The following is a 27,217-nucleotide window of genomic DNA, read 5'->3' on the forward strand; positions in this document are numbered from 1 at the left end:
GTGTGCAAGCTCGTCCTCCTCCTCCTCCTCATCTTCCCCGTCCACAAAATCCTCAGGTATGGCTGAGAGTACCCCCTCCGCAGAATCCACGGTCAGGGGTGGGGTAGTGGTGGCGGCCCCCCCGTAGAATTGCATGCAGCTTAGTGTAGAAGCAGCATGTCTGTGGCTCTGCACTGGACTGTCCGTTTGCTTCTTTGGTTTTCTGGTATGCTTGTCTGAGCTCCTTAACTTTCACGCGGCACTGTAGTGCGTCCCTATTGTGTCCTCTCTCCATCATGCCCTTGGAGACTTTTTCAAATGTTTTGGCATTCCATCTTTTGGAATGTAGTTCTGCTAGCATGGAATCGTCTCCCCATACAGCGATCAGATCCAGTACCTCCAGTATGGTCCATGCTGGAGCTCTTTTTCGATTCTCGGACTGCATGGTTACCTGCGCTGATGAGCTCTGCATGGTCACCTGTGTTGATCAGCTCTCCACGCTGGGCAAACAGGAAATGAAATTCAAAAGGCTTTTCCTGTCTACCTGGCCAGTGCATCCGAGTTCAGATCGCTGTCCAGAGCAGTCACAATGGTGCACTGTGGGATAGCTCCCGGAGGCCACTACCGTCGAATTGCGTCCACGCTAACCCTAATTCGAACCGGCAATGTTGATTTCAGCGCTACTCCCCTCGTCAGGGAGGAGTACAGAAATCGATTTTAAGAGCCCTTTATGTCAAAGTAAATGGCTTCGTTGTGTGGACGGGCGCTGCTAAATTTGACCTAAACTCGTAGTGTAGACCAGGCCTTGAAAGGGCTTTCAGTTCATCACCTAAATCACTCACATCAGTATCACATCACGTGTCAATACTGTCTCTAGTGCCCTGCATTGCTGGTCTAGGTCGTCTTCAGTATAGTGAGGAGTTTTGGAATATCATATACAACATCTCAAATATACTGCTGTGTTCCTTGGGCTGCATGAAATGTTCTTCAACTGACTGTATTGCACAATCTAGCACCTGGTTAAAGAAGTCAACTTTGAATTGTTGTTTGGGGTCTCTTACGGGATTATCCCATGCCTTGTAATCAAAATGGCGTCTTCTTTGGTGACTCTTGTATTCTTGAGTGGATGGGAAAATAGCACCCATCCAGTGTGAAGTTCCTCTGCCAACTTCTGTGCACTCTTCAGAACGTTTTGAAATCCCTCATCTGACCAGTAAGACTGTAGATATGACTTTGCTTTGTCCAGTTGTTTCATTGTTCCAGATATATCAAGGTCAACACCTTGGAGTCTCTTGCTTACAACATTTATTTCAAACAGTATGTCATGCCACAACCCTAATCCACATAGAAATTTGAAATTATGTATGTTTCTGGTGATTCCATTTCCCTCTGCCACTGTTTTCCCACGAACAGTTCCTGTCATAGCATTATCCTCCATAATGCTATGACATATGGCAACATCTATCTTCCCAATTTGGTGTTTGATAGGCTTTATCGCCTCCACTCAACTTTCCCATCGTGTGGCACTCAGTGGTTTCAGTGTCAGAGAGGATGTTCCAAGATGTTTCTTCAAAATTTGCCATCGATAAGTTGATGCAGAGAAAAATACATAGATGCTTTGAATTACATTAAAAAATTCAGCAATCTCACTAGAAGCTGATGCTGCATCATGACCACCAAGTTCAATGAATGAGAACTGCTTGGGACAAAAAAGCTCGAGGGTTTAACTCTTGGATCCGTGTCTACACTCCTCTGTTCTTTCCTCTCATGTTGGAACCATTATCATAGCCTTGACCTCTCATGTCAGCTATCACAATTCCCATATCTTCCAGCTTTTTAAGAAGCACATTTGTCATACCAGCTCCTGTAGTATCATCAATGTCAATACATTCTAGAAAATGCTCTCTGACAGTCACCATTGCAGGGACATTTTCACTAGGTTCTGTTGTTGTTACAAAACGCACCATTAAAGTAATTTGTTCCATATGTCTGGTGTGCAATCCAGAATAACAGAGTAATATCTTGCTAACTTCAGATCTGCCACAATCTTCTGTTTGACTTTTCGAGAGAGAGAAGGTAGGTGAGCTAATATCTTTTGTAGGACCAACTTCTCTTGGTGGAAGATACAAACTTTGGGCTTCACAGAGCTCTTCGTGTCTGAGGAATGTAATCAGAGTGTATAAGCTAAATACAAGGTGGGACAGATAGTTATACATAAGGGGCTCATACATGATGTAGGAGACCACTGAAAATGAAATGGGCAATTAAGGGTTAGGAAGCAGAGAAGTGTATTAAAATTGTTGTCATCAGTCTTAAAACCACTGTCTCTGAGTCCCTGGTTTTAGTGTCTAGCAGAGTTCTGAATTTAAGTTCCCATGCTTGTCTTCTGAAGGTGTGGTGCAGGTTACCTTTGAGGACACGGACTGAGAGGTCAGATATGGAGTGATCACTTTGTGAAAATTGTTCACTCATGAGTGACATGATATTTTTGTCTTTTATCATTTTGCTGTGAGAGTTCATTTGGGAGTGTAGTGATTGTCTGGTTTCACCCATATAGTTGTTAGGGCATTTAATGCGCTGGATGAGGTACGCCACTTGTGATAGGCATGTGTAGGACCCATGAATCTTGAAAGGTGTGTTATTGTGTAGTATTGATTATTGTAGCAGTGGCGATATGTCTGCAGGTTTTGCATCTGCTCTGGCAGGGTCTAGTGCCACTTTAAGTTGGTGTACCCTGGTCTGTGGGGAGCTTCTAACGATTAGCTAGGTGACGTTGGGGGAGTTTTTTGAAGGCCAAAAGAGGGAAGATTTCTTTCGGTATAGGGTCTCCATCAAGTATGGGTTGTAATTGTTTGATGATACCCCATATGGGTTCCAATATGGGGTGGGTGGTGAAAACTAGGGGTGTTTGGTCAGCGGGTTGTAGTTTTTTTCTATGTTGAAGCAGGTTGTCCTAGGGTATTTGGGTGGCCCATTCTACGATGCGATCTACTTCTCTGGTGGAGTGTTCTTGTCTGGTGAAGGTGGTTTTAAGTTTGATAAGGTATGAATACCAGACTTTCGCCTTGGAGCAAATTCTGTAGTATTTTAGTACCTGGGTGTACATAACAGATTACTTGGTGTGTCTGGGTTAATTACTGGATCTATGTAAGTGTGGTGATCTGGGATTTTCTTGGATATAGCCCTTCTGTAACGTTCCATTGTTGAAGCTGATCATGTCATCCAGGAAGTTGATGCTAGTGTGGGAGTGTTCTAGAGAGTTTGATGGGTGGTTGGTAGTTGTTGAAGTTGTGGTGGAAATGTAAGATGGCATTTAGGTCATCTCTCCAGAGGATGAAAATATCATCAATGTGTCTCAGGTATATCATTGGTTCCGTAGTACATTTTTCCAGAAATACTTCTTGAGATAGACCATGAAGAGGTTTGCCTATTGGGGAGCCATCTCCTAGTACCCAGGGCTGTTCCCATCGCTTGGACAAAGAGTTTGTTGCTGAATGTAAAATTGTGATGGGTGAGGATGAAATGGATGAGTTTGGTGATGTGTTTAGGGAGGATTTCCTAGTGTTGTACATTATCTTGTAGGTATTTGAGGCAGGCAGCGATGCTGTCATGGTGAGGGATGTTGATGTATAGAAAGGTGACATCCATGGTGGCAAGAATGGTTTTCTGGGGGAGGTTGTTAATACTGCGAAGTTTCTGGAGGAAGTAGCAATTAATGTAAAGATACAGTGTGTAGTTTCGTCCACTGTGGAGTGTCCAGTCAACTGATTCATTTTTCCTCATGATCATCAGTGGGAATGTGCTTATTGTGGGGTGGTTTCATCATTGTTGTGAAAAAATTCCTCGATGTGGAGTCGGCAGAAGAATTCTTCTAGTTCTCCACTTGTTAATATGGTATCAAGTTCTGCGGTGGGGCAGAAGTTCAGTCCCTTGGAGAGTGAAGATACTTCAGTTCTTTTTGGGTGATCTTTATTGATTGACTATGTTGGAGTGTCGTATCGTGTCTCTGTGGTGGGTCCTGGTGTCTTGGTTTTTCTCAGAGATGGTCTGTTAGTGTGGAGTTACTGTAGTTGTTTCCGTGTTTTGTTTTTGTATTGGATGGCTGTCATTGAGTTATTTGATAGTTGTTTTGGGTTTCCTGCAAGATCTCCAGGTAGGTTTCCTGGATTTTTATTTCTTCCAGTGTGTTGGCGCATGTGTTGGGCTCTTTTTTAAGAAGGTCCCTTTTGGAGTATATAAGATGCAGAAGATAATTCCTCAGTTTTTCTGAGGTTCTTCTGCAGAGCTGTTCAGCATATTTGGAGTTGTATGTAGTAGTCAAAGGGTTAGAGATGGTGAGTCCTCTGGGGATGATATTTTATTTCTTGCATCTGCTCAGGAAGCAAATGTTGCTGTTCAGTCTGGCTACTTACTTTGGGCTTGCTTCATGTTGTGAAATTTCTCTTTTAATACTTAGTGTTTTGTTTAATGTTATCTCAATTTTCTCATATGATTTCCAGTAACATAAACACTGCCTGAACATTTTTTGCCTTCTCCTTATCTTTATAATCTAAATCGCTTCAACATATTCTTACTCAGATCCTGATGAATATCCCACAATATTTTACAGTTCGGCATGGACACAGGTGAAAAAGTATCATTTCTCTATGCTTTGTTCAGTGATTCTTTGTCTGTTAGACTAACCTATTTCAGACTTGGACCAGTATGTGAACGAAACAGGATTCCAGACTTCTTTATTGTCTTTATTAGTAGTAGCAGTAAACATAAGCATTTATATTATGGTAGCACTTAAAAGCCATAATTGGGATTTAGGGGCCCAATTATGGCAGACGCTGTACATACATATATAAGACATAGGCGCCGATTCCATGGGTGCTCTGGGGCTGGAGCACCTACAGGAAAAAAAAACGGTAGATGCTGAGCATCCATCGGCAGCCCCCCCCATCAGCTCCTCCCCCTCAATCCTAGTGCCTCTCGCCCACCGTGATCAGCTGTTCCGTGGCATACAGGAGGCGCTTGTGGGGGGGGGGTGAGGGTAGAGTGTGCTCAGGGGAGGGGGTGGAAAGAAGCAGGGCAGGGGTGCAGCGGGGTGGGAAGAAGCGAGGCGGGGGTTGTGCACCCCCAGCACATTAGAAAGTCAGATAAGATACAGTAGAACCTCAGAGTTACGAACACCACAGGAATGGAGGTTGTTCGTAACTCTGAACAAAATGTTCGTAACTCTGAACTGCTTTCAAAAGTTTACAACTGAACATTGACTTAATACAGCTTTGAAACTTTAAAACACAGAAGAAAAATACTGCTTTCCCTTTTTTTTTTAGTAGTTTACATTTAACACAGGATTGTACCGTATATGATTTATTTATTTTTAAATCTTTGCTGCTGCTTGATTGCGTATTTCCAGTTCCAAATGAGGTGTATGGTTGACTGGTCAGTTCGTAACTCTGGTGTTCGTAACTCTGCGGTTCTGCTGTAACACTTTTCCACTCATACTTTCAAACAATAAAGAGGAAAGGATGGTCTGGTATTTAAATGACTGCACCAAGAGTAACATGATATGGGTTTAATTCCTGGTTCTGTCACAGATTTTTTGTGTTGAATTTGGACAAATCATTTAATTTTTCCATTTCTCCATCTGTAAAATGGAGATGTTTCCCTATTGCACAAGGTACTGTACAGATACATTTTTTAATGTTTGTGAGGTACACAAATACTACTGTGATGAAAGCCATATAAGTACCTAGTTAAATATTTCCATTACAGTCTATTAGATTATTTATTTTGCAAGTTTTGTTGCAACTGTTTGTGGCAGAAGTTGCCTCAAATCCTGAAAGGTCTGAATTTTTTTTTTCTTTTATGGACCCATTTTCTCCCATTGCTTTTGTGTAATAAATTACTAATAGCACTTAAACCCAATTTTGGGGCAGTTTTAATCATACATAGAATCATAGTAGAAATAAAATAATCTCTTTGGGTTATCCATTCCATCACTCTACCAATGCAAGATTGTTCCCGACAATATATTTTTAAAATGTTTTTAGTATTATTAAGAAAATTCTTCTGCTCCAATAGAGGGATGATTATCTCCCTGCCTAATGTTGTGGTGTTGCATCTGTTGGTGCAGTCTAAAATTACATTGGCCTTTTCCTCTGCCATATTGCTTAGAAGATTCATGCTAAATACTGTCCACTATTTTGTAACTTTGTCTCCCACTAAATACCAATGTTTAGGGTAATTTTTTGACGGATTTATTAGTCTGCATGTTTCCAAGATGAATATCATTTTGTGATTTATTTTTTCTCCCCACATTTCTAAAACCTCTGGGTTTCTTTGTATTATTACTCTAGTTGCATTGGTATTTACAACTCTTCTCAATTTAGTATCACAGTACTCCTTACTTCCACTTTCAGATCATTAATGAAGATGCTAAGTAAGATTGTGTATAATGCTGATCCCTGCAGTAACTACTAGATTACACAAAGCTCTTCCGCTTTTAATACACTAATATAACTTTCACTCAGGTGTCATGATCAGTTTCTCTTTTTGCAGCCATCCAATTTCCATTGGACAGGAAAATCCTATTTAATAAGCTTCAGGTTCTGGATACACTCCATTATTATTGAGTTAATTATATAATCCTCCAGATGTTAAAGTCAAATATATTATTTTGTTATTGAGCTTACATGTGAATGTTTTCTGGCTTTGACAGTTTTTTGGTTCATTATATATCTTTCACTCATTGTTTCTTGAAATGACAACTACAGTACGTATCTTGCTCTACAACATAACTTTAATGCAGTGTGTGTATTTTGCAGCATGTAATTTTTAGGTACTTTAAACTATCCCACTTAGTAAGCATGAAAATTACACTAAGGGGAAGTGGGGGATACCTAGGAAACAAATCAACTTAATTGCTATCAAAGGTTTTAATAAAATGTCACTGAAACAACCCAAAGAACTAGCACCAAATCATCCTTCAACCTTTTTCTTAGATTGTAGACTCTTTGGGGGCAGAGACTTTCTCTTTATTTTGTGTTTATACAGTGACTAGGATAATGGGGCTCTATAAGTCAACAAACTTGGATGTTGTAGGACCAGTGATAGGCACCATGTTTCATAGTCAAGAGCCTACTTCTTGAAAATATCCTGCTTCCAGCTCCCAGACTTTTAAGTATGGGGTCTTTTAGGTTGAGTGCTTGAACTGATAACCAGCTGCAGCTCTGGTCCCAGCTGCTGCTCTACTCCTCGCTGTGGCTGCAGCCCCGGCTGTGGCTTCACTCCTGGCCATGACCCCAGCCACAGTTGAGACCACAGCTCCCAGCCCTGGCTCTGGCCCCAGCTCCCACAAGGCACTGACAGGTTCCATTACAGGTAACGGGGGCGCAACAAAAAAAGTGTGGGGACCACTGTTCTAAACTAACTAGAATCCATATCACATAGAGCTTTATTGGTCAAAAACATCAACTTGAATTGCATCTGGAAATGAATTTGTAGCATGAATTGGATCACAGGTGTCATTTTCTCCCTTAAAGAAACCATGCTAAGCTACAAGCCACTGCATTCCGCAATAAGTGAAGTTTATGGCCCTTAGGGCTAGCTTCACATAAAGCATAATTGCAGTTACTAAACCGGAAGTGACAACGCCATTTAAAGATTGTTTTGGAACTAACAGGGTTGCTAGATTTATGTACCTTTTCATTTTTTTTTTTAAAAAGGCGAGAAAAAACCTTAATTGAACATCTCATCTAGATGTTTGATCAAACATCACCTCTCTTTTATCTTGATTGATCTTCATCTAAACATCAGTCTCAACTAGAGGCTAGTAAGAGAGCCTGCTGTGTCTTGCTGGTGTTAGTGGAAGAGGATGCATCATCAACACTGGTATAGTATTACAACCCAAACTGCCTCACTCACCTATTTTTACTGCTGCTGCTGCCTCCCCCACCACCACAGCAGCTGCTCCCAGGAGCCCTAGTCAAGGACCAGGACCACATTGTGCTAGGCACTGTACACAGACAGGACACTAAGACAGTCCCTGCGTACGAGCTAACAATCTAAGAATAAAACAGAAGACAGCAGATGGATAGAGACAGAGAGATTGGGAAGTACAGGGAATCAGGAAGATATTGGTCAGTATGCTAGACAGTGGTCTCAGCACACTGGCAGCCTACCCAGGGTTGTTTTTCGTAGATATGGCAGAGGAGAGTTTTATAGAGGAATTTGAAGGATAATGATATCTTTGCAAAGAACCTCCCAAGCATGAGATCAGTGTGGGAGAAAGCACAAAAGTGCTTATTTGAAAATTTAAGAAGGGTTGATGGATGTTGGCATCATGGGCCAGTCAGAAGCAAGCACAGACAGCTCCATAGCAAATGAGAGCGAGGATGGTGACTATTAAGGGACTTGAAAGTGAAGATAATCAGCTTACGTTTGATGCAATAGAAAAGAGGGGGGGTCAGAGGAAGGATTCAAAGAAGGGGGTGATGTGGTCAAAGCAATGTGCTTAAGAAAATTATTTTTGCAGCAGCATTCTGAATAGATATGATTGGGCCAAGAAAGCATTTGTGAGAGCTTGGAAGAGAATTTTAGTTGTGTGGATGGATAAGAAAGGCTGTGTCTTAAAGATGTTAAGCAGAAAGAATTTACAAGATTTAGACATAGCATGCATGTGAGAACCTAGAGAGAGGTCTGTGTCAAAATCAATGCCCAGTTGACAGGCCTGAGTAAAGTGATCAAAAATGAGGTGGCAAGCAGGGTTTGGGTGAGAGTTTAGGAGCTCTGTTTTAGCCATGTTGAGTTTAGCAGAAGCTAAATATCCATGAGGAAGTGTCAGTCAGGCTCAGAGTTTAGTTTTGACAGACAGAGACAGGTCTGCAGTAAAGAGGTACATCTGTGAATTATCAGCATAAATGTAGTAGTGTAATTTGCGTTTGTGGATGATATTGCCTTAAGGTGAAAAGGGAGAAAAGAAGAGGACCAAGGACAGAGCCTTGTGTTACCCCCCACAGAAAGTTGGAGGAGGAATGAGGAGGATCCTCCAAAGCAGTGGTTCTCAAAGCCGGTCCACCGCTTATTCAGGGAAAGCCCCTGGCGAACTGCAGCCAGTGGGAGCCTCGAACCTGCGGATGCGTCAGGTAAACAAATCGGCCTGGCCTGCCAGGGGCTTTCCCTGTACAAGCAGCGGACGAGCTTTGAGAACCACTCCTCCAAAGGACATGCTGAAGGAGCAATTAGAGATGTAAGAGAACTTGGAGCGGACAGTCACAGAAGTCAAAGGAGGACAAGATTTCAAGAAGAGCTTTACTTTGTAAAAGACAGCTGCTGATGGGCCCCTGTGAACACTTGGAATGGGAGTGGGGAACAGCATAGAACTCTACCTACAATGTTAATCCACAGAAGAGAACCCTTACAACAGACGAACACATCCGTAAATCCTCTCATTCCTCCCAAGAGAAAAAAATGGAGCCATTCATATGCCACTCCAGTTCTTGGTTGAGTCCTTTTATTAGATATTGGATCAATTTGTTGTTGCTCTTTAGTTATATTTTTGTATATGCACTTAGAGATACATGATAAGCTCACTTATAAACATTACAAATAAATTAATGCATTATTTCCATTTTCATCTCTTCACAATTAAAACCTGCTTACAAGTGGGAAAAAAAAGTCTCATTATACTCTGGCCCCTACTAGATGTCTGTCTACATCAGAAAACCACTGTTCATTTTGGCATAGTGGTTAGTCACTTCGCAAAAGGTGTCTAAGACTAGACATAAGAATGGCTATACTGGGTCAGACCAATGGTCCATCTAGCCCAGTATCTTGTCTTTCAACAGTGGCCAGTGCCAGGTGCTTCAGAGAGAATGAACACAACAGGCAATCCTCAAGTGATCCATCCTCGGTTGTCCACTCCTCGCTTCTGATGAAGAGAAGCCAGGGACACCCAGAGCATGGTGTTGTATCCATGCCCATCCTGGCTAATAGCCATTGATGGAGCTGTCCTCCATGAACTTATCTAGTTCTTTTTTGAACCCTGTTCTAGTCTTGGCCTTCGCAGCATCTTCTTGCAAAGAGTTCCACAAGTTGACTGTGCGGTGTGTGAAGAAGTGCTTCCTTTTGTTTGTTTTAAACCTGCTGCCTAGTAATTTCATTTGGGTAACACTTAGTTCTTGTTTTATGTGAAAAAGTAAATTACATTTCCTTATTCACTTTCTACACATCAGTCAAGATTTTATAGACCTCTGTCATATCCCTCTTTAGTGGTCTCTTTTCCAAGCTGAAAAGGCCCAGTCTTATTAATCTCTCCTCATACAGAAGTTGTTCCATACCTCTCATCATTTTAGTTATCCTTCTCTGTATCTTTCTCAATTCCAGTATATCTTTTTTGTGATGGGGCATCCAGATCTGTACCCAGTATTCAAGATGTGGATTTATAGAGGCATTATGATATTTTCTGTCTTATCTATCCCTTTCCTAATGGTTCCTAACACTCTGTTATCTTTTTTGACTACTGCTGCACACTGAGCAGATATTTTCAGAGAACTATCCACAATGACTCCAAGATCTTTCTTGAGAAGTAACAGCTAATTTAGACCCCATAATTTTGTATGTATAATTGGGATTATGTTTTCTAATGTGCATTACTTTGCATTTATCAACCTTGAATTTCATCTACCATTTTGTTACCCAGTCACCCAGTCTTGTGAGATCCCTTTGTAACTCTTCACAATCTGCTTTGGTCTTAACTATCTTGAGTAATTTTGTATCATCTGCAAATGTTGCCACTTCACTATTTACCCCCTTTTTCTTGATCATTTATGAATATGTTGAACAATATAGGTCTCAGTACAGAGCCCTGGGGAACACAACTATTTACCTTTCTCCATTCTGAAATTTATTTATTCCTACCCATTGTTTCCTATCTTTTAACCAGTTACTGATCTATGAGAAGACCTTCTCTCTTATCCCATGACTGCTTACTTTCCTTAAGCCTTTGGTGAGGGGCCTTGTCAAAGGCTTTCTGAAAGTTTAAGTGTACTATATCCCCTGAATCACCCTTGTCCACATGTTTGACCCCCTCAAAGAATTCTAATAGATTGGAGAGGCATGATTTCCCTTTACAAAGCCATGTTCTCTCTTCCCCAGCAAACTAGCAGAAGAAATACAAATTAGAATATAGATATACTACAGTAACTAAGCTCTGTGTGAGAAAATGTGTACAGCATTAACCAGTGCTACTAATCCTACTTGTTTGTGCTTATCTGGTCACATTTTTAATGCTATTTTTCCCTATTTTTTATAGTAAAACTAAGGGGAAATATTAAGTAGAAATTAATGTGGGTGTCTATAACTAAGCTGTTCAGTATTTTGGAACAAAATTTAATCATGCGATCCAGGGTGCAATTTTAGTTCTGCTCATGTTTTTCTGAACATCTGAGAACTTTATACCAAAAAACAAAACAAAAAACAAAATCCCAAGAAAACAAAAAAATACCAGCTTTGATCTTATAGTTGATTTGAGTTTGTATGTTTGTCTTGACTCTTTCATACCTAGTGTGATTTCAGTGGAATAGTTGAGTTTTGTATCTAGACTCAGCTGAGTTCACAAATTCATCAGATAAAGGCTGATTAAAAAAGACAAATTCTGAGCATGTCATGAGGACTCTTCATTTCTGGCCTAAAAAAAGATTAAGGAAAACCACCTGTCTTTCATAATCTGTTCTTTGTGCCTGATCTTTTCCCAAACCTTTTTGTTTCTTTTTCTCTCCTGCTGATAATAGCTCAACTTAACTGATCACTCTCCTTATAATGTGTATGGTAACACCCATTGTTTCATGTTCTCTGTGTATATATATATCTTCCTACTGTATTTTCCACTGCATGCATCTGATGAAGTGGGGCTGTAGCCCACGAAAGCTTATGCTCAAATAAATTTATTAGTCTCTAAGGTGCCACAAGTACTCCTGTTCTTTTTGCGGCTACAGACTAACACGGCTGCTACTCTGAAACCTGTCATTGGACAGTGCAAGCTCATTATTTAGTTCGCCACTTTGTCAAAGAAAAGTGGACATGTGCCAGCTTTTGTAATCTGAGCTGAGATTCCCCCAAGCACTTGAAACAAACACACACTGTTTTAGGTAAAATATAAAACAGATTTATTAACTACAGAAAGATAGATTTTAAGTGATTATATATAGCAGGCATAGAGATCAGAGTTGCTTACATCAGAATAAACTCAGTCTAAATTCTACAGACTAAGCAAGATTTGAATCAAGCAGTCTCTCACCCTAATAGATGTTACAGGCAGTTCACAGTTCTCAGTACACAGGCTGGATTCCCTTCCCAGCCTGCGACCAATGCCCCTGTTCCAAGTCTTTGTCTTCCAGATAACCTTCCAAGTGTTGAGGTGCAGAGGGGAGAGGCCAAGTGATTATGTCACTGTCCCTCTTTTATACTTTCTTCCAGTTTCTAGAAAGATTCTTGGTGTGATGTGGCAGGTAAGGCATCTATAACTGTGTATGTGCCCTCCTCAAGAAGTCTTTGGGATAATGGATTCTTCTTGATGGGCCATCAACGCCTGTCTGGCCAGTGATAGTTGCCCCTTTGTTGCTACTGAAAGGCCCCAGCTGTGGGTATCTCCCAACCTCACAACATATTTCAGTACCACATATAGCAATACTTCATAACTTCACATTCAATGATAGTACATACAATTCAACAGGATATTAAAGTCCAACAGATCAAGACTTTTAAAATAATACCTCACAAGGCATGCATCGTACAAAACATATCATGAACATATGACAGTGGTGAACATAGGAGATCCAGGGTGCTACTTTGAGGTGTGTCACATATATACATTTAAAAAAACAGATCAAATATTAGAAAGCAAGGGGCACTAATGCTTGCAAAACTTAAAATTAAGCTACAGGTATGTAAAACTAGGTTTTTAAAAAGTCTACACTCAAAACTATTTCATTGTTTCAAAACAAGAAACAAGATTATAGATTATAACATTTTACCTAAAACTTCATTAAAAGGACTTTAACAGAGCTATACTGAGCTAAAACTGCAGTAGAAACTATTTAGTTTTAAGTATCAGAGGGGTAGCTGTGTTAGTCTGGATCTGTAAAAGCAGCAAAGAGTCCTGTGGCACCTTATAGACTAACAGACGTTTTGGAGCATGAACTTTCATGGGTGAATACCCACTTCGTCGGATGCATGCATATTTAGTTTTAGTTAGGGGTATATTGTACAAGTCATGGACAGGTCACAGGCTGTGAATTTTTGTTTACTGCCCATGACCTGTCCATGACTTACTAAAAATACCCATGATTAAAATGTAGCCTTATTCATAAGCACCAGAAAAATTCAGGCAGTCCTTCCAAATGTTCCAGTTCCATTCTTATGAGTAAGCAGAATATGGACATTTACAAAAATGCTTCAGTCAGAAAAAGATATTTCCAAATATTTCAGTATTCTGTGTGCTCACAGTAAGAAGTCATACAGAGTGGAGTAACAGTATGATGTGACACCCACAACTGGTCACAGGCTAATTAGTTACAAACTGGACATTTTATAGCCGCAACAGAATACCTTTAAATAATAATGTAACACCCATTTTGGGAGGATGAAAATGTTTTCTCGACCCTAAAACTATGAGACAGATCTGGTTTTAGTGTCCGTTAATATCAGACTGTTACTCTTGAGTTCTTTTGAAGTTTGTGTGTATTTTTTTGCCTAGTTTCCTATTGTTACTACTTAGCAAGACTTCTGTATTTAACACTGTCTTACTGCCTTTGGCCTGGTCTACACTAGGAGGTTATGTCGAATTTAGCAGCGTTAAATCGAATTAACCCTGCACCCGTCCACACAACGAAGCTATTTAGTTTGACATACAGGTCTCTTTAGTTCGATTTCTGTACTCCTCCCCTACGAGGGGAGTAGCGCTAAATTCGACATGGCCATGTTGAATTAGGCTAGGTGTGGATGGAATTCGACGTTAATAGCTCCGGGAGCTATCCCACAGTGCACCACTCTGTTGACGCTCTGGACAGCAGTCCGAGCTCGGATGTTCTGACCAGCCACACAGGAAATGCCCCGGGAAAATTTGAATTCCTTTTCCTGTCTGGCCAGTTTGAATCTCATTTCCTGTTTGGACATCGTGGCAAGCTCAGCAGCACTGGCAGCGATGCAGAGCTCTCCAGCAGAGGTGTCCATGCAATCTCAGAATAGAAAGAGGGCCCCAGCATGGACTGACCGGGAAGTCTTGGATCTGATCGCTGTGTGGGGCGATGAGTCTGTGCTTTCGGAGCTGCGCTCCAAAAAACGGAATGCAAAGACCTACGAGAAGGTCTCCAAAGCCATGACAGACAGAGGATACAGCCAGGATGCAACGCAGTGCCGCGTGAAAATCAAGGACCTGAGACAAGGCTACCAAAAGATCAAAGCGGCAAATGGACGCTCCAGATCCCAGCCCCAGACATGCCGCTTCTACGAGGCACTGCATTCCATTCTAGGTGCGGCCGCCACCACTACCCCACCACTGACCGTGGACTCTGACGATGGGATAGTGTCGACGGCCGGTTCCTCGGAGATGTTCGCGGATGGGGAAGATGAGGAAGCAGATGAGGAGGACGAGGCAGTCGACAGCGCTTACAACGCTGATTTCCCCGACAGCCAGGATCTCTTCATCACCCTCACTGAGATCCCCTACCAACCCTCCCCAGCCGTTAACCCGGACCCTGAATCAGGGGAAGGATCGGTCGGTACGTGCTTTAAACATGTAAACATTTATTTTTAACAGAGCAGGAATATTAACTATGTGAAAAGAAGGTCAATATATATGGGGATAGAACAGAAATCCTCTTGGGAGATCTCCACGAAACTCTCCTGGAGGTAATTGAAAAGCCTCCGCAGGAGGTTCCTGGGGAGAGCGGCCTTATTGGGTCCTCCGTGGTAGGACACTTTTCCGCGCCAGGCTATCAGCAGGTACTCTGGGAGCATTGCCTCGACGAGCATGGCGGCATAGGCCCCTGGTTTGTGCTGGCTTTCACGCAACATGCGGTCTCTATCTCTGTCAGTGATCCTCCTCAGGGTGATCTCGCTCAGGGCGTCCTGCTTTGAATTAAGGGAATGTTAGTATTGGGAATGCTTGACTGTTCCTTTACATTACAATAAGCGTCGGTTTACAGCCACGTGGTGGAGGTGGTAGAGGGGCAGCATACAGGGATCTTTCCCGGGGACAGCCGCGAGGGGGTGGAACAGGGGCAGAGTTCATGCTTTCCGGATTGCCGGCAGCAGGAACTTGCAAACGCTATGACCATTGCTTTGAGCGTGAAAGGAGGGCACTGCTATACATTAAGGTTTAAGCAGCCAAAAGTCTACGGCTTACCATGTGTGCCTGCTCCACGAATTCTGCTGTCCTGCCCCGCTTCTCTGATCTCCAGTGCAAGACTCCAGGCAATGAATGCGAAGGCCGAAAATTCGAACTTGTCCTGAGTGCGCATGAGATAGGTGCTGTGCATGGTCTTGTTCACAGAGACAGACTAGACTATGTTCATTGTTCGCAAAAATGTATCTTTGTAAGGAATTCACTCCCTTTTTCCCATCACACAGCTGCGACTGTTTCCCGACCTGCCCCGGCATCCCCCTCACAGAGGTTGGCGCAGATTAGGCGGCGAAAGAAAAGGACACGGGACGAGATGTTCTCTGAACTTATGGGCTGCTCCCGAGCCAAGGCGGCACAGCAGACCCAGTGGAGAGAGAACATGTCTCAGTACCAGCACTCACACAGTGAACGGGAGGACAGGTGGCGGCAGGAGGACCAGCAGGCGACTCAAACGCTGCTTGGACTAATGAGGGAGCAAACGGACACGCTCCGGCGCCTTATGGATGTTCCGCAGGACCGCAGGCAGGAGGACAGAGCCCCACTGCAATGTATCTGTAACCGCCCTCCCCCGCCACAAAGTACCATACCCCCCTCACCCAAAGTAACAAGAAGGAGGGGCGCCAGGGGCCGTGAAAACTGTCACTCCACCCCTGCACAGTGCTCAATTACAGGAAGGCTCTCATTCCCTAAATTTTGAGAAGTCCTTTCCTTCCTGCCTCACCCAATCCCCCATCCCAGTTTCATCCCCTAACTGTCTAGGTGATGATAAAAAAGACTTTTCTGTTAATTACTGTTTCTGTCATGTTCTTTTAGAGGAGACTATGTTTCAAGGGGGAAGGGGGTTGGTAATTGGACAGGTCAGTCACCTTTACCAGGGTACAGACACGGGGGCAGGTTCAGAGCAGGTCACACACACAGTGCAGTCTCTAGGCACCCTGGTCAGTCTGGGAGGTTGTTTTCATGTTCTGTTTTGGGGGTGCTATGTGACTTTGTGGCGGGGGAGGGTAGTTAGAGATCTTATGCAGCGGTCCTTATCCTGGATCACAGAGCCACGCAGCAGCTGATCTGTAACCGTCCTCCCCCACCACAAAGTCACATAGCCCCCACACACAGAGTCCCGAGAAGGAGGGGTGGCAGGCTCCGTTGAAACAACCAGTCCGCCACCGCGGACCGCTCTAGGAGCAGGAGCCTGTCATTCCTCGAGTTTAGAAGCGGTCTTTGTAGCACTACACACCCTACCCACCGCAGTCTGCATCCCAGTTTTAACCCTTTACCGCGAAGTCAGTACTAAAGAAAACGGTGTTTATTAACAAAGTTCCATGTATTTTATTTTTAAACGTGTGTTGGAAGGGGGGGAATGGGGTGAACGGGGTATGCAACTGCAGAGGATAGTCAACATTAACTGGGTAAAGAAACGGGCAGGTTCAGCTTCTCTGTAAACAAACTTAATAGTCACAGGTTACCCTGCTCACTGAGGAACTGAGCTTTCAGAGCCTCCCGGATGCACAGCGCTTCCTGCTGGGCTCTTCTAATCGCACGGCTGTCTGGCTGGGCGTAATCAGCAGCCAGGCTATTTGCCTCAACCTCCCATCCCGCCATAATGGTCTCCCCCTTGCTCTCACAGAGATTGTGGAGCACACAGCAAGCTGCAATAACTACGGGGATATTGGTTTCGATGAGATCCGAGCGAGTCAGTAAGCTTCGCCATCTCCCCTTGAGTCGTCCGAAAGCACACTCCACCACCATTCTGCACTTGCTCAGCCGGTAGTTGAAGAGTTCTTTGTCACTGTCCAGGGCGCCTGTATAGGGCTTCATGAGCCAGGGCATTAGCGGGTAGGCTGGGTCCCCGAGGATCACTGTAGGCATCTCCACATCCCCAACAGTTATTTTGTGGTCCGGGAAGAAAGTACCTTCCTGCAGGCGTCTAAACAGACCAGAGTTCCTGAAAACACGCGTGTCATGAACCTTGCCCGGCCATCCGACGTTGATGTTGGTAAAACGTCCCCTATGGTCCACCAGTGCTTGCAGCACCATTGAAAAGTAGCCCTTTTGGTTAATATACTGGCTGGCCTGGTGGTCCGGTCCCAGGATAGGGATGTGAGTTCCATCTATAGCCCCACCGCAGTTTGGGAATCCCATCGCGGCGAAGCCATCTCTGACGACCTGGACGTTTCCCAGGGTCACTATCTTTGACAGCAGTAGCTCAACGATTGCGTTGGCAACTTGCATCACAGCAACCCCTACGGTAGATTTGCCCACGCCAAAGTGGTTCGCTACTGACCGGTAGCTGTCTGGCGTTGCAAGTTTCCAGAGGGCTATGGCCACTCGCTTCTGCACAGTCAGGGCTGCTTGCATCCGGGTGTCCTTGCGCTTCAGGGCAGGGGACAGCAAGTCACACAGTTCAAGGAAAGTGCCCTTACGCATCCTAAAGTTTCGCAGCCACCTTGATTCATCCCAGACCTGCAGCACTATGCAGTCCCACCAGTCCGTGCTTGTTTCCCGGGCTCAGAATCGCCGTTCCACAGCATGAACATGACCCATTGCCATCATGATGTCCATGGCGCGGGGTCCCGTGCTTTGTGAGAGGTCTGTGCCACTCTCACACTTCATGTCCTCACCGCGCTGCCGGAGCCTCCTCGCCCGATTTCTCAGCATCTGACTGTGAAAAAGGTGGACGATAAGGTGCGAGGAGTTGACAACGGCCATAACTTCAGCGATGATCGCAGCGGGCTCCATGCTCGCAGTGCTGTGGCGTCCGTGCTGTCACTGACCAGAAAAGTGCGCGAACAGATTTCCCGCCGGCGCTTTCATGGAGGGAGGGCGGGAGTGACGGTTGAATGACGACAGTCGACACATATTTTCCCCCAGCAGGCATTGGGGGCTCGACCCAGAATTCCAATGGGCAGCGGGAACTGTGGGATAGCTACCCACAGTGCACCACTTCCAATGTCGACGCTTGCCCCATTAGTGTGGACTCACAAAGTCGAATTACTGTCCTTAGTGTGGATACACACGTTCGACTTTGTAAGGTCGGTTCCACAAATTCGAGTTAAGTAAAATCGAATTACTCTGGTAGTGTAGACATACCCTTTGATTATGCAAATTGGTGTTTCTGAAGTCAGTTTTCAGTAATGTGAAAGTAATTGTGATAGGGCTAACACAGGATTGTAGTAGTACACATAGTTTGACCAAAGAATGGCTAATAAATAATACATGGAAGTTATTCAACGTTTTACAGGCTGAAAACACTCTGCAAATGTAAATCCTCGCAACACCTCTGTATAGGATAGCTATGTATTTAGTTTTATCCATATTTTACAAACAGTGCATCTAAGACAGGTGAAGTAACTTTCTCAAGACTACATGATACAGCAATGACAGCAGGAGGAAACTGTTTAGGGAGGGAAAGTGTATTTTGGCTCATGTGTCTCTTACCATACTTTGATAGTTTATATAGTATGTCAGTTTAAGAATAGATCCAAATTAATGTCAGTTGTAGTAAAAATCCAGCTGACCATTATGTTTTGTTTCATGTATGCCTCTTTTCATGGGTATGGACAGTTACTGAAATTATCACACTAATAAAGTAGTTCTGTTTTCCAGTCAACAGTTTTTGCCATAAACTCTTTTTTTCACATTGTCATTTTCTACAGTAAATATTTCTTTTTTAAAAAAACTATAAATTTGAAAATTTATTCATTTTTAGGTAAGAGTGGCAAGAATTCAGCAAATAGAGAAGGACATACTTCGTATACGACAGCTCTTGCAGTCACAAGCAGCTGAAGCAGAGGTTAGTGAGCATTTGCCTTTTTTTGCTTAGAGGACGTGCGCGCGTGTGTTTGTAGGTTTAAAACAAAGCAAAAAGTAAATCCTACAACACTTAATAGAATGAACTGGGTGGGCTAGAATATTTTGGCTCAACAAATGACATGTTGTAATTACAGTATATCTTTATGTTGGTTCCTCTGCTATAGTCTTTCTTTTCCTAGTCTTATCTTTGCGGGAGAGGAAGAAATATTAGTTTTGCTGCTAGTACTACTGTTCTGTTGCTTTAGCCAAGAAAATGGGTGCCTCTTGCTTTCTCAACCATTGTAGCTTTATGAATTAGTCAGTGGGAATTGCAGTGATAGCCTTCTGTCTTCCTTGGCAGTACATTACTTCAGTGTATTTCAAATGAGCTAAAGCTAGAGATGCAGAGAGCAGACTGGGTTACTGCTGCTCTACAGGTCTGGTGAGTACCGATATTTCAGTTAAAAATCCAGGTTCAAGAATTCAATAAAGAGACAAGACTGCAATGCCTTAGAAAGGTTGGACTGAGATTTAGCAAGTAACTATTATAGCCAAACTATTTGGTCAAAGGATTTGCCATGTTGTTTTCCTAATATATCTGACAAGAGTATAGTAATTCCCTTTCTAAATTTAGAGATCTGATGAGGTGCTACATGGTTTGTTAATTTTCTGAGAAGTACAGCTGGGAAAAGGGTGAATACTTATCCAGTTTGTGTCAGACCTTATTTTAGAAGTCTTATATCACACTTCAGGAAAATGCTGATATATAAATAAAGATAATGGGATTCCTGTGCTATTGCATGCCAAATTCTATTATAGTGGTCACTGGTAGCAACCACTGTAGTTGAGTTGTAAATCAGTTTCCATTATGAGCCCATTTTACATACTTGTATCTTACCCAAACATTCACCACTGAGGCTGAAATTTTCCATAGTTGGTCCGTGTCCAAAATTGTGTTTTTAAGTTCAAGAAAATTTTTGCCATTTTGGAATTGAGGATAAAAACTAGCTTTTTTCTAATATAAAAAGAGTTCTGATTGTTTTTCAGAGAATAACTAACAGAACCTTGAAATTTGACATTATAGGAGGAGATAATAGCAATGACTATAATTAAGGTTGTCTAACACTTTCCATTATAAGCCACAGTTTTCAGTGGCTTATAACTTAGTCATACTTTAAAAATTTTCCCTGCTTGCTTTATGCCTCAGGCTAACTTTGAGATTCAGTGGCAGTGGTTCAGCTATTTCAGAGAATGAAATGGAGGGGGTGATATTTTTTTCGAGTGGCAAGGAATTTTTGGTTTATCTGTGATGGTGGGGTGTTTGTTTTAATTCGCAACCATTTCTTTCAATGCTTCCAGCACTTCCTTACTTTGGAACAGAAACTTGAAATTTGACTAGAGTAGTAGTGGGGCAAAGTGCCTTTTGCTGTCCCCATGAAAATCTTCCCAGATTTAGATGAGTTATTAAAACTTCTGAAAATGACTATTTGCATATGCTCAGTAGAGCTTGTTTGAGCAGGGGTTCTCAAACTGGGTGTCGGGACCCCTTGGGGTCACGAGGTTATAATATGGGGGGTCGTGAGCTTATAACATGGGGGGTCATGAGCTGACAACCTCCACCCCAAATCCCACTTTGCCTCCAGCAGTTATAATGGTGTTAAATATATAAAAAGTGTTCTTAATTTATAAGGGGGGTCGCACTCAGAGGCTTGCTATGTAAAAGGGGTCACCAGTACAAAAATTTGAGAGCCACTGTGTTACAGGCTTGTTGCTAAAAACTTCAAACATTGCAGTGTATTTGGCATGCTCTAGCTTCTCTGATCTGTCTTCATGGCAAATGCATTGAGCATTCTCCCAGTCACACTAAGTCTCCTATGTAGAATGCACAAAGCTAAAGATTGATAGGAGGAACACAGAAGCCACGTGGAAAGATGTACTGTGCTGGAACCCAAGGGGAGATGACCATGAGTTATAGTCTCAGTTGTTCCACTGACTAATATTAATTCTGTGCACTTCACAACCCTTATTATTGAGCAAGCCCTCATAGTCCTACCTTAGGAGGCAGACAAGTATCTTTCTTCCATTTTACATGTTAACTGAGAGGTCACTTCTGGCAGAGCTGGAAATAGAACCCTGATTTAGAATCATAGAATATCAGGGTTGGAAGAGACCTCAGGAGGCCATCTAGTCCAATCCCCTGCTCAAAGCAGGACCAACACCAACTAAATCATCCCAGCCAGAGCTTTGTCAAGCTGGGCTTTAAAAACATGAAGCCTGAAAGGAGTACAGTAGTCTGGAAAGGTTGAGAGCCAGTGTACTAGACCACATTCCCTCTATAGCTAGGAATAGAAACCAGGATTCCTGATCTCTAACATTACTTTTCTGTCTAACAAATTGTTTTGTAAACCACAAAGAGTGTCACATCTGGCTCTCAACCTTTCCAGACTAAGTATCCCTTTCACGAATCTAGCTTGTCTTGTGTACCCCCAAGTTTCACCTCACTTAAAAACTACTTGCTTACAAAATCAGACATAAAAAGACAAAAGTGTCACAGCACACTGTTACTGAAAAATTGCTTACTTTTGTCCCTGCCAGCAGGCAGGGGATCTTGGGGGACAATTACTGCACTGGTGGGGTGCAAAATAAACTTTATTAAGAAAATGCAAAAACAGGGAAAATTTAATAGTGAGGGGTTTGTTAAGGTAGACAATTGGGGAGGGGTTTCTTTTGGTGACCAGTATAGGGGGTTTCAATAGTGGGGTACAATACAGTAGGATAACCAATTAACACAGAAATATATGATGCAACAGGTAGCTAACAATTTTCTATGTACAGGTGTGTCACAGCAGCATATAACCAACTAACAGTTATGGATAAAGTATGTTAAATAGCAAACAATTTTAGGTAAAAATGTGTCACAGTGGTGTAAATGTAGAATGTGAGGTGTATCAGAGAGAAAAAGGGTAACCAATGGGGTTTTATGCTAGATTGAGATGGGGGAAGAGGAGCACGTGGTGGAGCAGCAAAGAAACTGTAACAAGTCAGAGAGACACAGAGAAAGCCCGGGGGGGGGGGTGACAGTGAGAAGACAGACTTAATCACAATTATACAGAACACAGCAAAATCTTATCTATGATCTAACTTAACCAAGACTACACAAATTAGCAAGTAACAAAACACAATGCAACAATTCTTTAAGCCTAACTTACAGAGTACAATGCTAAACCTAACTTAACCACAGCTATGCAAAATGAAATTACAATTTATCTAAACTAAAGGCTAAACCTAACCTAATGGGTGCACCTTATGCTAAGGGTAGTTTCAGAGGGCAGAGTGGTGTGTGCCCAGTGGTGGCTGCAGCAGTGGGGCGGCTGCAAGCTAGAAGCAGATTACAGATACAGACCAAGGAATTAGCTTGGGTCTGTCTGCTGGGGAAAGAAAGCCAGCACCCAGGACAGGGGGAGTTTGCAAGAGGGAGTTCTTACCAATCCCCAGGACAGCAGCAAAGGCAGAGGCAGGCACAGCAGTTTCAGCATCAGAGGACTCAATTCGCTCACAATAATCAGGAGATCTCCAGGCAAAATTCGTTGTTCGTGGGAGGGGAGTTTAAAAACGGGGGTATGCTCAAAAACAAATGAGAGCGGAGAAAGGACCCCCCCCAGAACCCCTGGCTGATCAGACCAGGCAGCCATGCAGGAACCTTTCTAAGGTCTGATCAGAAAATGTCTGGTTATAAAGGCAAACTTAGGCAGTTTCCCGCCAGTAACTTTGATAGGCTCCCTCTGTCACAGGGGAGGAGACACAGGAGACTGCAGGTAGGCATAGAACATGTCTGGGTAAGCTCTAAGCCACAGGCATTATTCATACACTTAGCTATGTGGCCATATTAGGTCTTGCATACCTGGGCGGAGCACCTCTACACCGAGCCCAGGTCTGAACAAAGGAGCCAAAAGCCCCCCTCCCCTGAGCAGAGCAATGACTCCAGTCTGCACAAGTCATTTCCATGAACAGCAGGGCCAGGCTGTGACTTTTGTTAGCCCAAGGCCCGGGAGGGGCGGACACAGAACAACCAGAAAGGAGAGGGAGAAAAAAAAGTGCAGCAGGGGGACAGCTGTAACAGACAACTTTCTCATTTTTCCATATAATTATAAAATAAATCAATTGGAATATAAATATTGTACTTACATTTCAGTGTATAGTAAATAAAGCAGTATAAACAAGTCATTGTATGAATTTTTTGTTTGTACTGACTTACTTTGCTAGTGCTTTTTATGTAGCCTGTTGTAAAACTAGGCAAATATCTAGATGAGTTGATGTACCCCTTGGAAGACCTCTGAGTACTCCCAGGGTATATATACCCCTGGTTGAGAATCACTGACAGAGAGGACAACAGCTTCCTGCTGCTACTACTTACTCATTTAGCTCAACTGGTAAAGATTTGTGCTTTAAAGGTCTTGGGTTCCAACCCCACTGATGACCCATGTGATGGATCAATATAGTTCCCCATGATGGAAAATTTCTCTCTCTCAGTTGAATGTTAAGGTTGGATAGTCAGCACTGAAAAGTTAGGAAATGCCAACATTAGGGGTAACGGTACAAACTTAATTTGGCCCCCTGTGCTTAAATATTATAATGCAGTTTTAATTACTTAATTCTTTACTGTTTGTTCTGCAGGACCTCTGCCTACTTTAGTACACAAGATAGACAGAGAATGAGGTAGAGAGTTGCAAGAAGAGAGAGGATATTCTCTGTGCATGTAAGGCACAGAATGAGGATCCCGGAGAGCTAGGTTCCCGCTCAGCTCTTCCATAGACTTTCCATGTGCTGATTTTGGGCAAGACTATCACAATGCATACTCGCAAGGGGAATGAATTAAAGTTGCAAAGCAACCTTAATTCTCTCATTTCGTAGCTCTTGCATGCTTGGCCTTGCAAACTTGCAAAGCTAATAGCTTGAGAATTCCCACTATTGAATTATGTTTCCTTTTTTCCTCTTCCTGTGTTGCTCTGACATTGACTTAAACCAGCGATTCCAGCAATGTAATGTAAAATATCTTTTTATTTACTATTAATTAACCTTCTTTACTCTAGAGCAAAGAAGAAACAATACAGCAGCATTGCCATAATGGGAGTCAGTTCAGATTTGCCTAGAGACCAGTAGAGCTTATTTAAACTACAAATAGGTTTTGTTTTCTTTTTTTTAAAACTGCACCATAAATCTTTATTTTGTTTGAAATATCTGGTTCTTTCTCTTATACAACTTCACTGGTGTTTTTGGTGTGATTTTTTTTTGTAATAGATTGCTTTTAGTTCAGAGATACACTCTTGTTGTGTGACATTTAGAGGGTTTTTCTCCACTTTTGATGTAGAAAAAAAAACATTGCAGTTCATCTTTATTTCAAGGAGATTAGTTTACTGTCCCTCACAATTCCATGTTCCATGTCGCAAATGATGTCACTTTCTAGTAAGATGCTTACTAGTGATGGGAGGGAAACCCAGAAATTACCTTTTTAGTGTATGGCGTTTTTTTAAATTATGATGCCTTTTTTATTATTAGAAAAATATAATCCTTGACACATTAATTTTTGGACTGCTGTGTTGAAGAAAACGAGTGAGCTTTATTTTAAATATCTGATTTTTACAGTAAATCTGTATCTAAAAATCTGTTCTTAACCCTGGCTTGGTCTCAGAAAGAGAGAGAGCAATCAATGGTACTATCTCTCATGACCGTAATACACCTTGTGTACACATCCAAAAGTGTTCAATCGATAGGGAGTCCACGGTCAATTGATGTTACCTTGATAGCTTGTAGGGATAAAGCCTCGAATAACTGAGGCTTAATTGATTTTTTTCTGCCAGTGTGGATGCAGCACACTAGCACATTCAGTGTAGTTTTATCTAGCAACTATCAGAGCTGACAGGTCCCTCAGCAGGCAAATTAACCAGTTCAAAAGATAGGCCCTGTCCCTGCACCCTACCATGCCCCCTTCAGTGATCTCCCTGCACAGGCCTTCAGCCATGCAATAACCCCTCTGTAATATCCACTTTCCAGTAACAGCTCATCTCCAGCTGTGTGGTGATGCTACTGGAGAGGAGCATGCATGGGGAGCAAGGCTGGAATGAGAAAATATTCTAAGGGGAAGAGATAGCAGTCATAGCTAGTCATCCACAGCTGGATCACCAATTGAGGATCTGCAGAGCTGGTACAGGGTGATATGGGAACCATGGCTGAGCATTTCAGAAACTCGGGCTAAAGGGGGCATGAGAGGGGAAAGAGAGGGAGGTTCTGCCAACAGACTCAGGAGGTTCACTAGTTGAGGGAGATGGTATCTTGCTGTTAAATATTATAGCCACCCCACCACAGTTTGGTGTAAGGCAGTGCTAGCATGGATTAGCATGGAAATATTATACACAGTGTCAAACACTCAGCTTCTATATCACCAATTGTTATGTCTTGTGTAGACAAGGCCTCCCCCTGTTCTGCTGAAGGATTGTAGTACAATATGTAATACCCACCCACTCTTTAGAAACGCTAATAGCACTTGGACACAACTAGGGAATTAAGGACCATATTTGTCTAAACTTAAGTTATCTTGCCAGAGAGTATTTGGAGACTCTTTAATACACAAATAGGCCATGGCAGCATATCACATCAATGCAACTTCAAAAAGGGCTGCTTTTAAGGGCAAGAAATATGTGACTACCTGGTGGTGGTGAGAGTGTCAGTAACAGTGAAATCATTATTGTTTTTACTGAAAACAATAACATTTAAAGCTCTTTGGGACATATATTATGTTTCTTTACAGTGCCTACTATAGTGGGGCCCAACTTTGTTGTGGTCTTTAGATGCTACTATATTATAAATAAGCAATGATTTGTTGTGCCATTAGGTTGACATCTTTATGGCATATATAAGGCTTCTATCCTTGTAGAATCTCAGACCAATAGATACTAGTAGTATAAGCTTAGGTAATATATCATACCAAAAAAATTCAACCTAAAGGAGACAGCCAAAATAGAAAATTTCAGTCCAAAAGGTTAAAATTTGGCAAAGTTTTATAAGCAAGTGAAAATGGGATATTATAATGAAAAGTGTCAGGAACCTTTACTTACAGAGGTGGCAGTGCCACTTCTGCCTTTAAGACCCATTTTACATATATTTTCTGTGGAATGAAATTCTTATGCTGAATTTAGGAGCCATCTACCTGTTCTGTTCGCAGTACATTTTTGAGTGAAGGCACCTCAAAAGATGAACAGTCTTGGTTGGCAGGTACAAATGTAAATTTGCATACAGATAATTTTTTTAAAAAGCCATTTTGCTGTAAGTGCCTTCTTTAAATATTTTACTTTCTTGTTTTAATTTACTGTACAGGTACAAACACTGCCAACATAATATTCATAATTTGTAGTAGGATAAGTGTTTTCTCATTGGATAATATTGATTGCTGTAGACAAGATAAAAGGATTTATTTTACCCAGAGATTATTTTCATCAAGCTTTACACTGTTTTTCTTATGCAACATGAATAATTGCAGCTGTTAGGGATTTGGCAGGCTAGTATTTTTCTTTGTGATTCAGCAGCAGCAAAATTCAGCTTCATTTGTTTTATTCTAGTGATTGGACCCAATTTTTTTGTTCATCCAGTATCCTTTGTTTTCTGTTTCTATTCTTTTTGTATCTGTGGTGAAATACAGTAAAACAAACATTTATTTTTTTGGTATCTTCAGAACGGGGGTGTACCTGCAGTGTTTGACACTCAAAAAAATAAAATGGGCAAGGGGCATTGTGAAGTAACAATTCATTTTTGCCCAGAAAAGTCATCAGTTGCAGCCAACAGCCAACTACCTTTGCAAATGATTAGTCACTGTTGTTCAAAATTAGAGCTATTGCTAGTCAATCAGCACGGTGATGATAAAAGCTCGACTGCTGGAACAGATTTCAGGAAGGGGAGGGTGGGTGTGTGTGTGTGTGTTTCCACCCATGCAATGCCCTGTACTCTAGTAGAAGGTGCACTAACCTGCAAGCCCAGCAGCTATGAGTTCTAGTCCAGGCTCTTCCA

The 27,217-nt window shown here is 42.3% G+C and overlaps 1 protein-coding gene across 1 annotated transcript in view; it reads left to right on the top strand.

The window, feature by feature from the left end:
* Positions 1-27,217, top strand: part of APC (APC regulator of WNT signaling pathway) — a 192,579-nt gene that overhangs the window by 104,562 nt on the left and 60,800 nt on the right. Inside the window, exon 7 of the mRNA XM_045020885.1 lies at positions 19,077-19,160. Coding sequence (XP_044876820.1) covers positions 19,077-19,160 — 84 coding nt within the window. The remainder of the gene's footprint in view (positions 1-19,076; positions 19,161-27,217) is intronic.

Source organism: Mauremys mutica, chromosome 6 (assembly GCF_020497125.1).
Source record: "Mauremys mutica isolate MM-2020 ecotype Southern chromosome 6, ASM2049712v1, whole genome shotgun sequence".
NCBI lineage: Eukaryota > Metazoa > Chordata > Testudines > Geoemydidae > Mauremys > Mauremys mutica.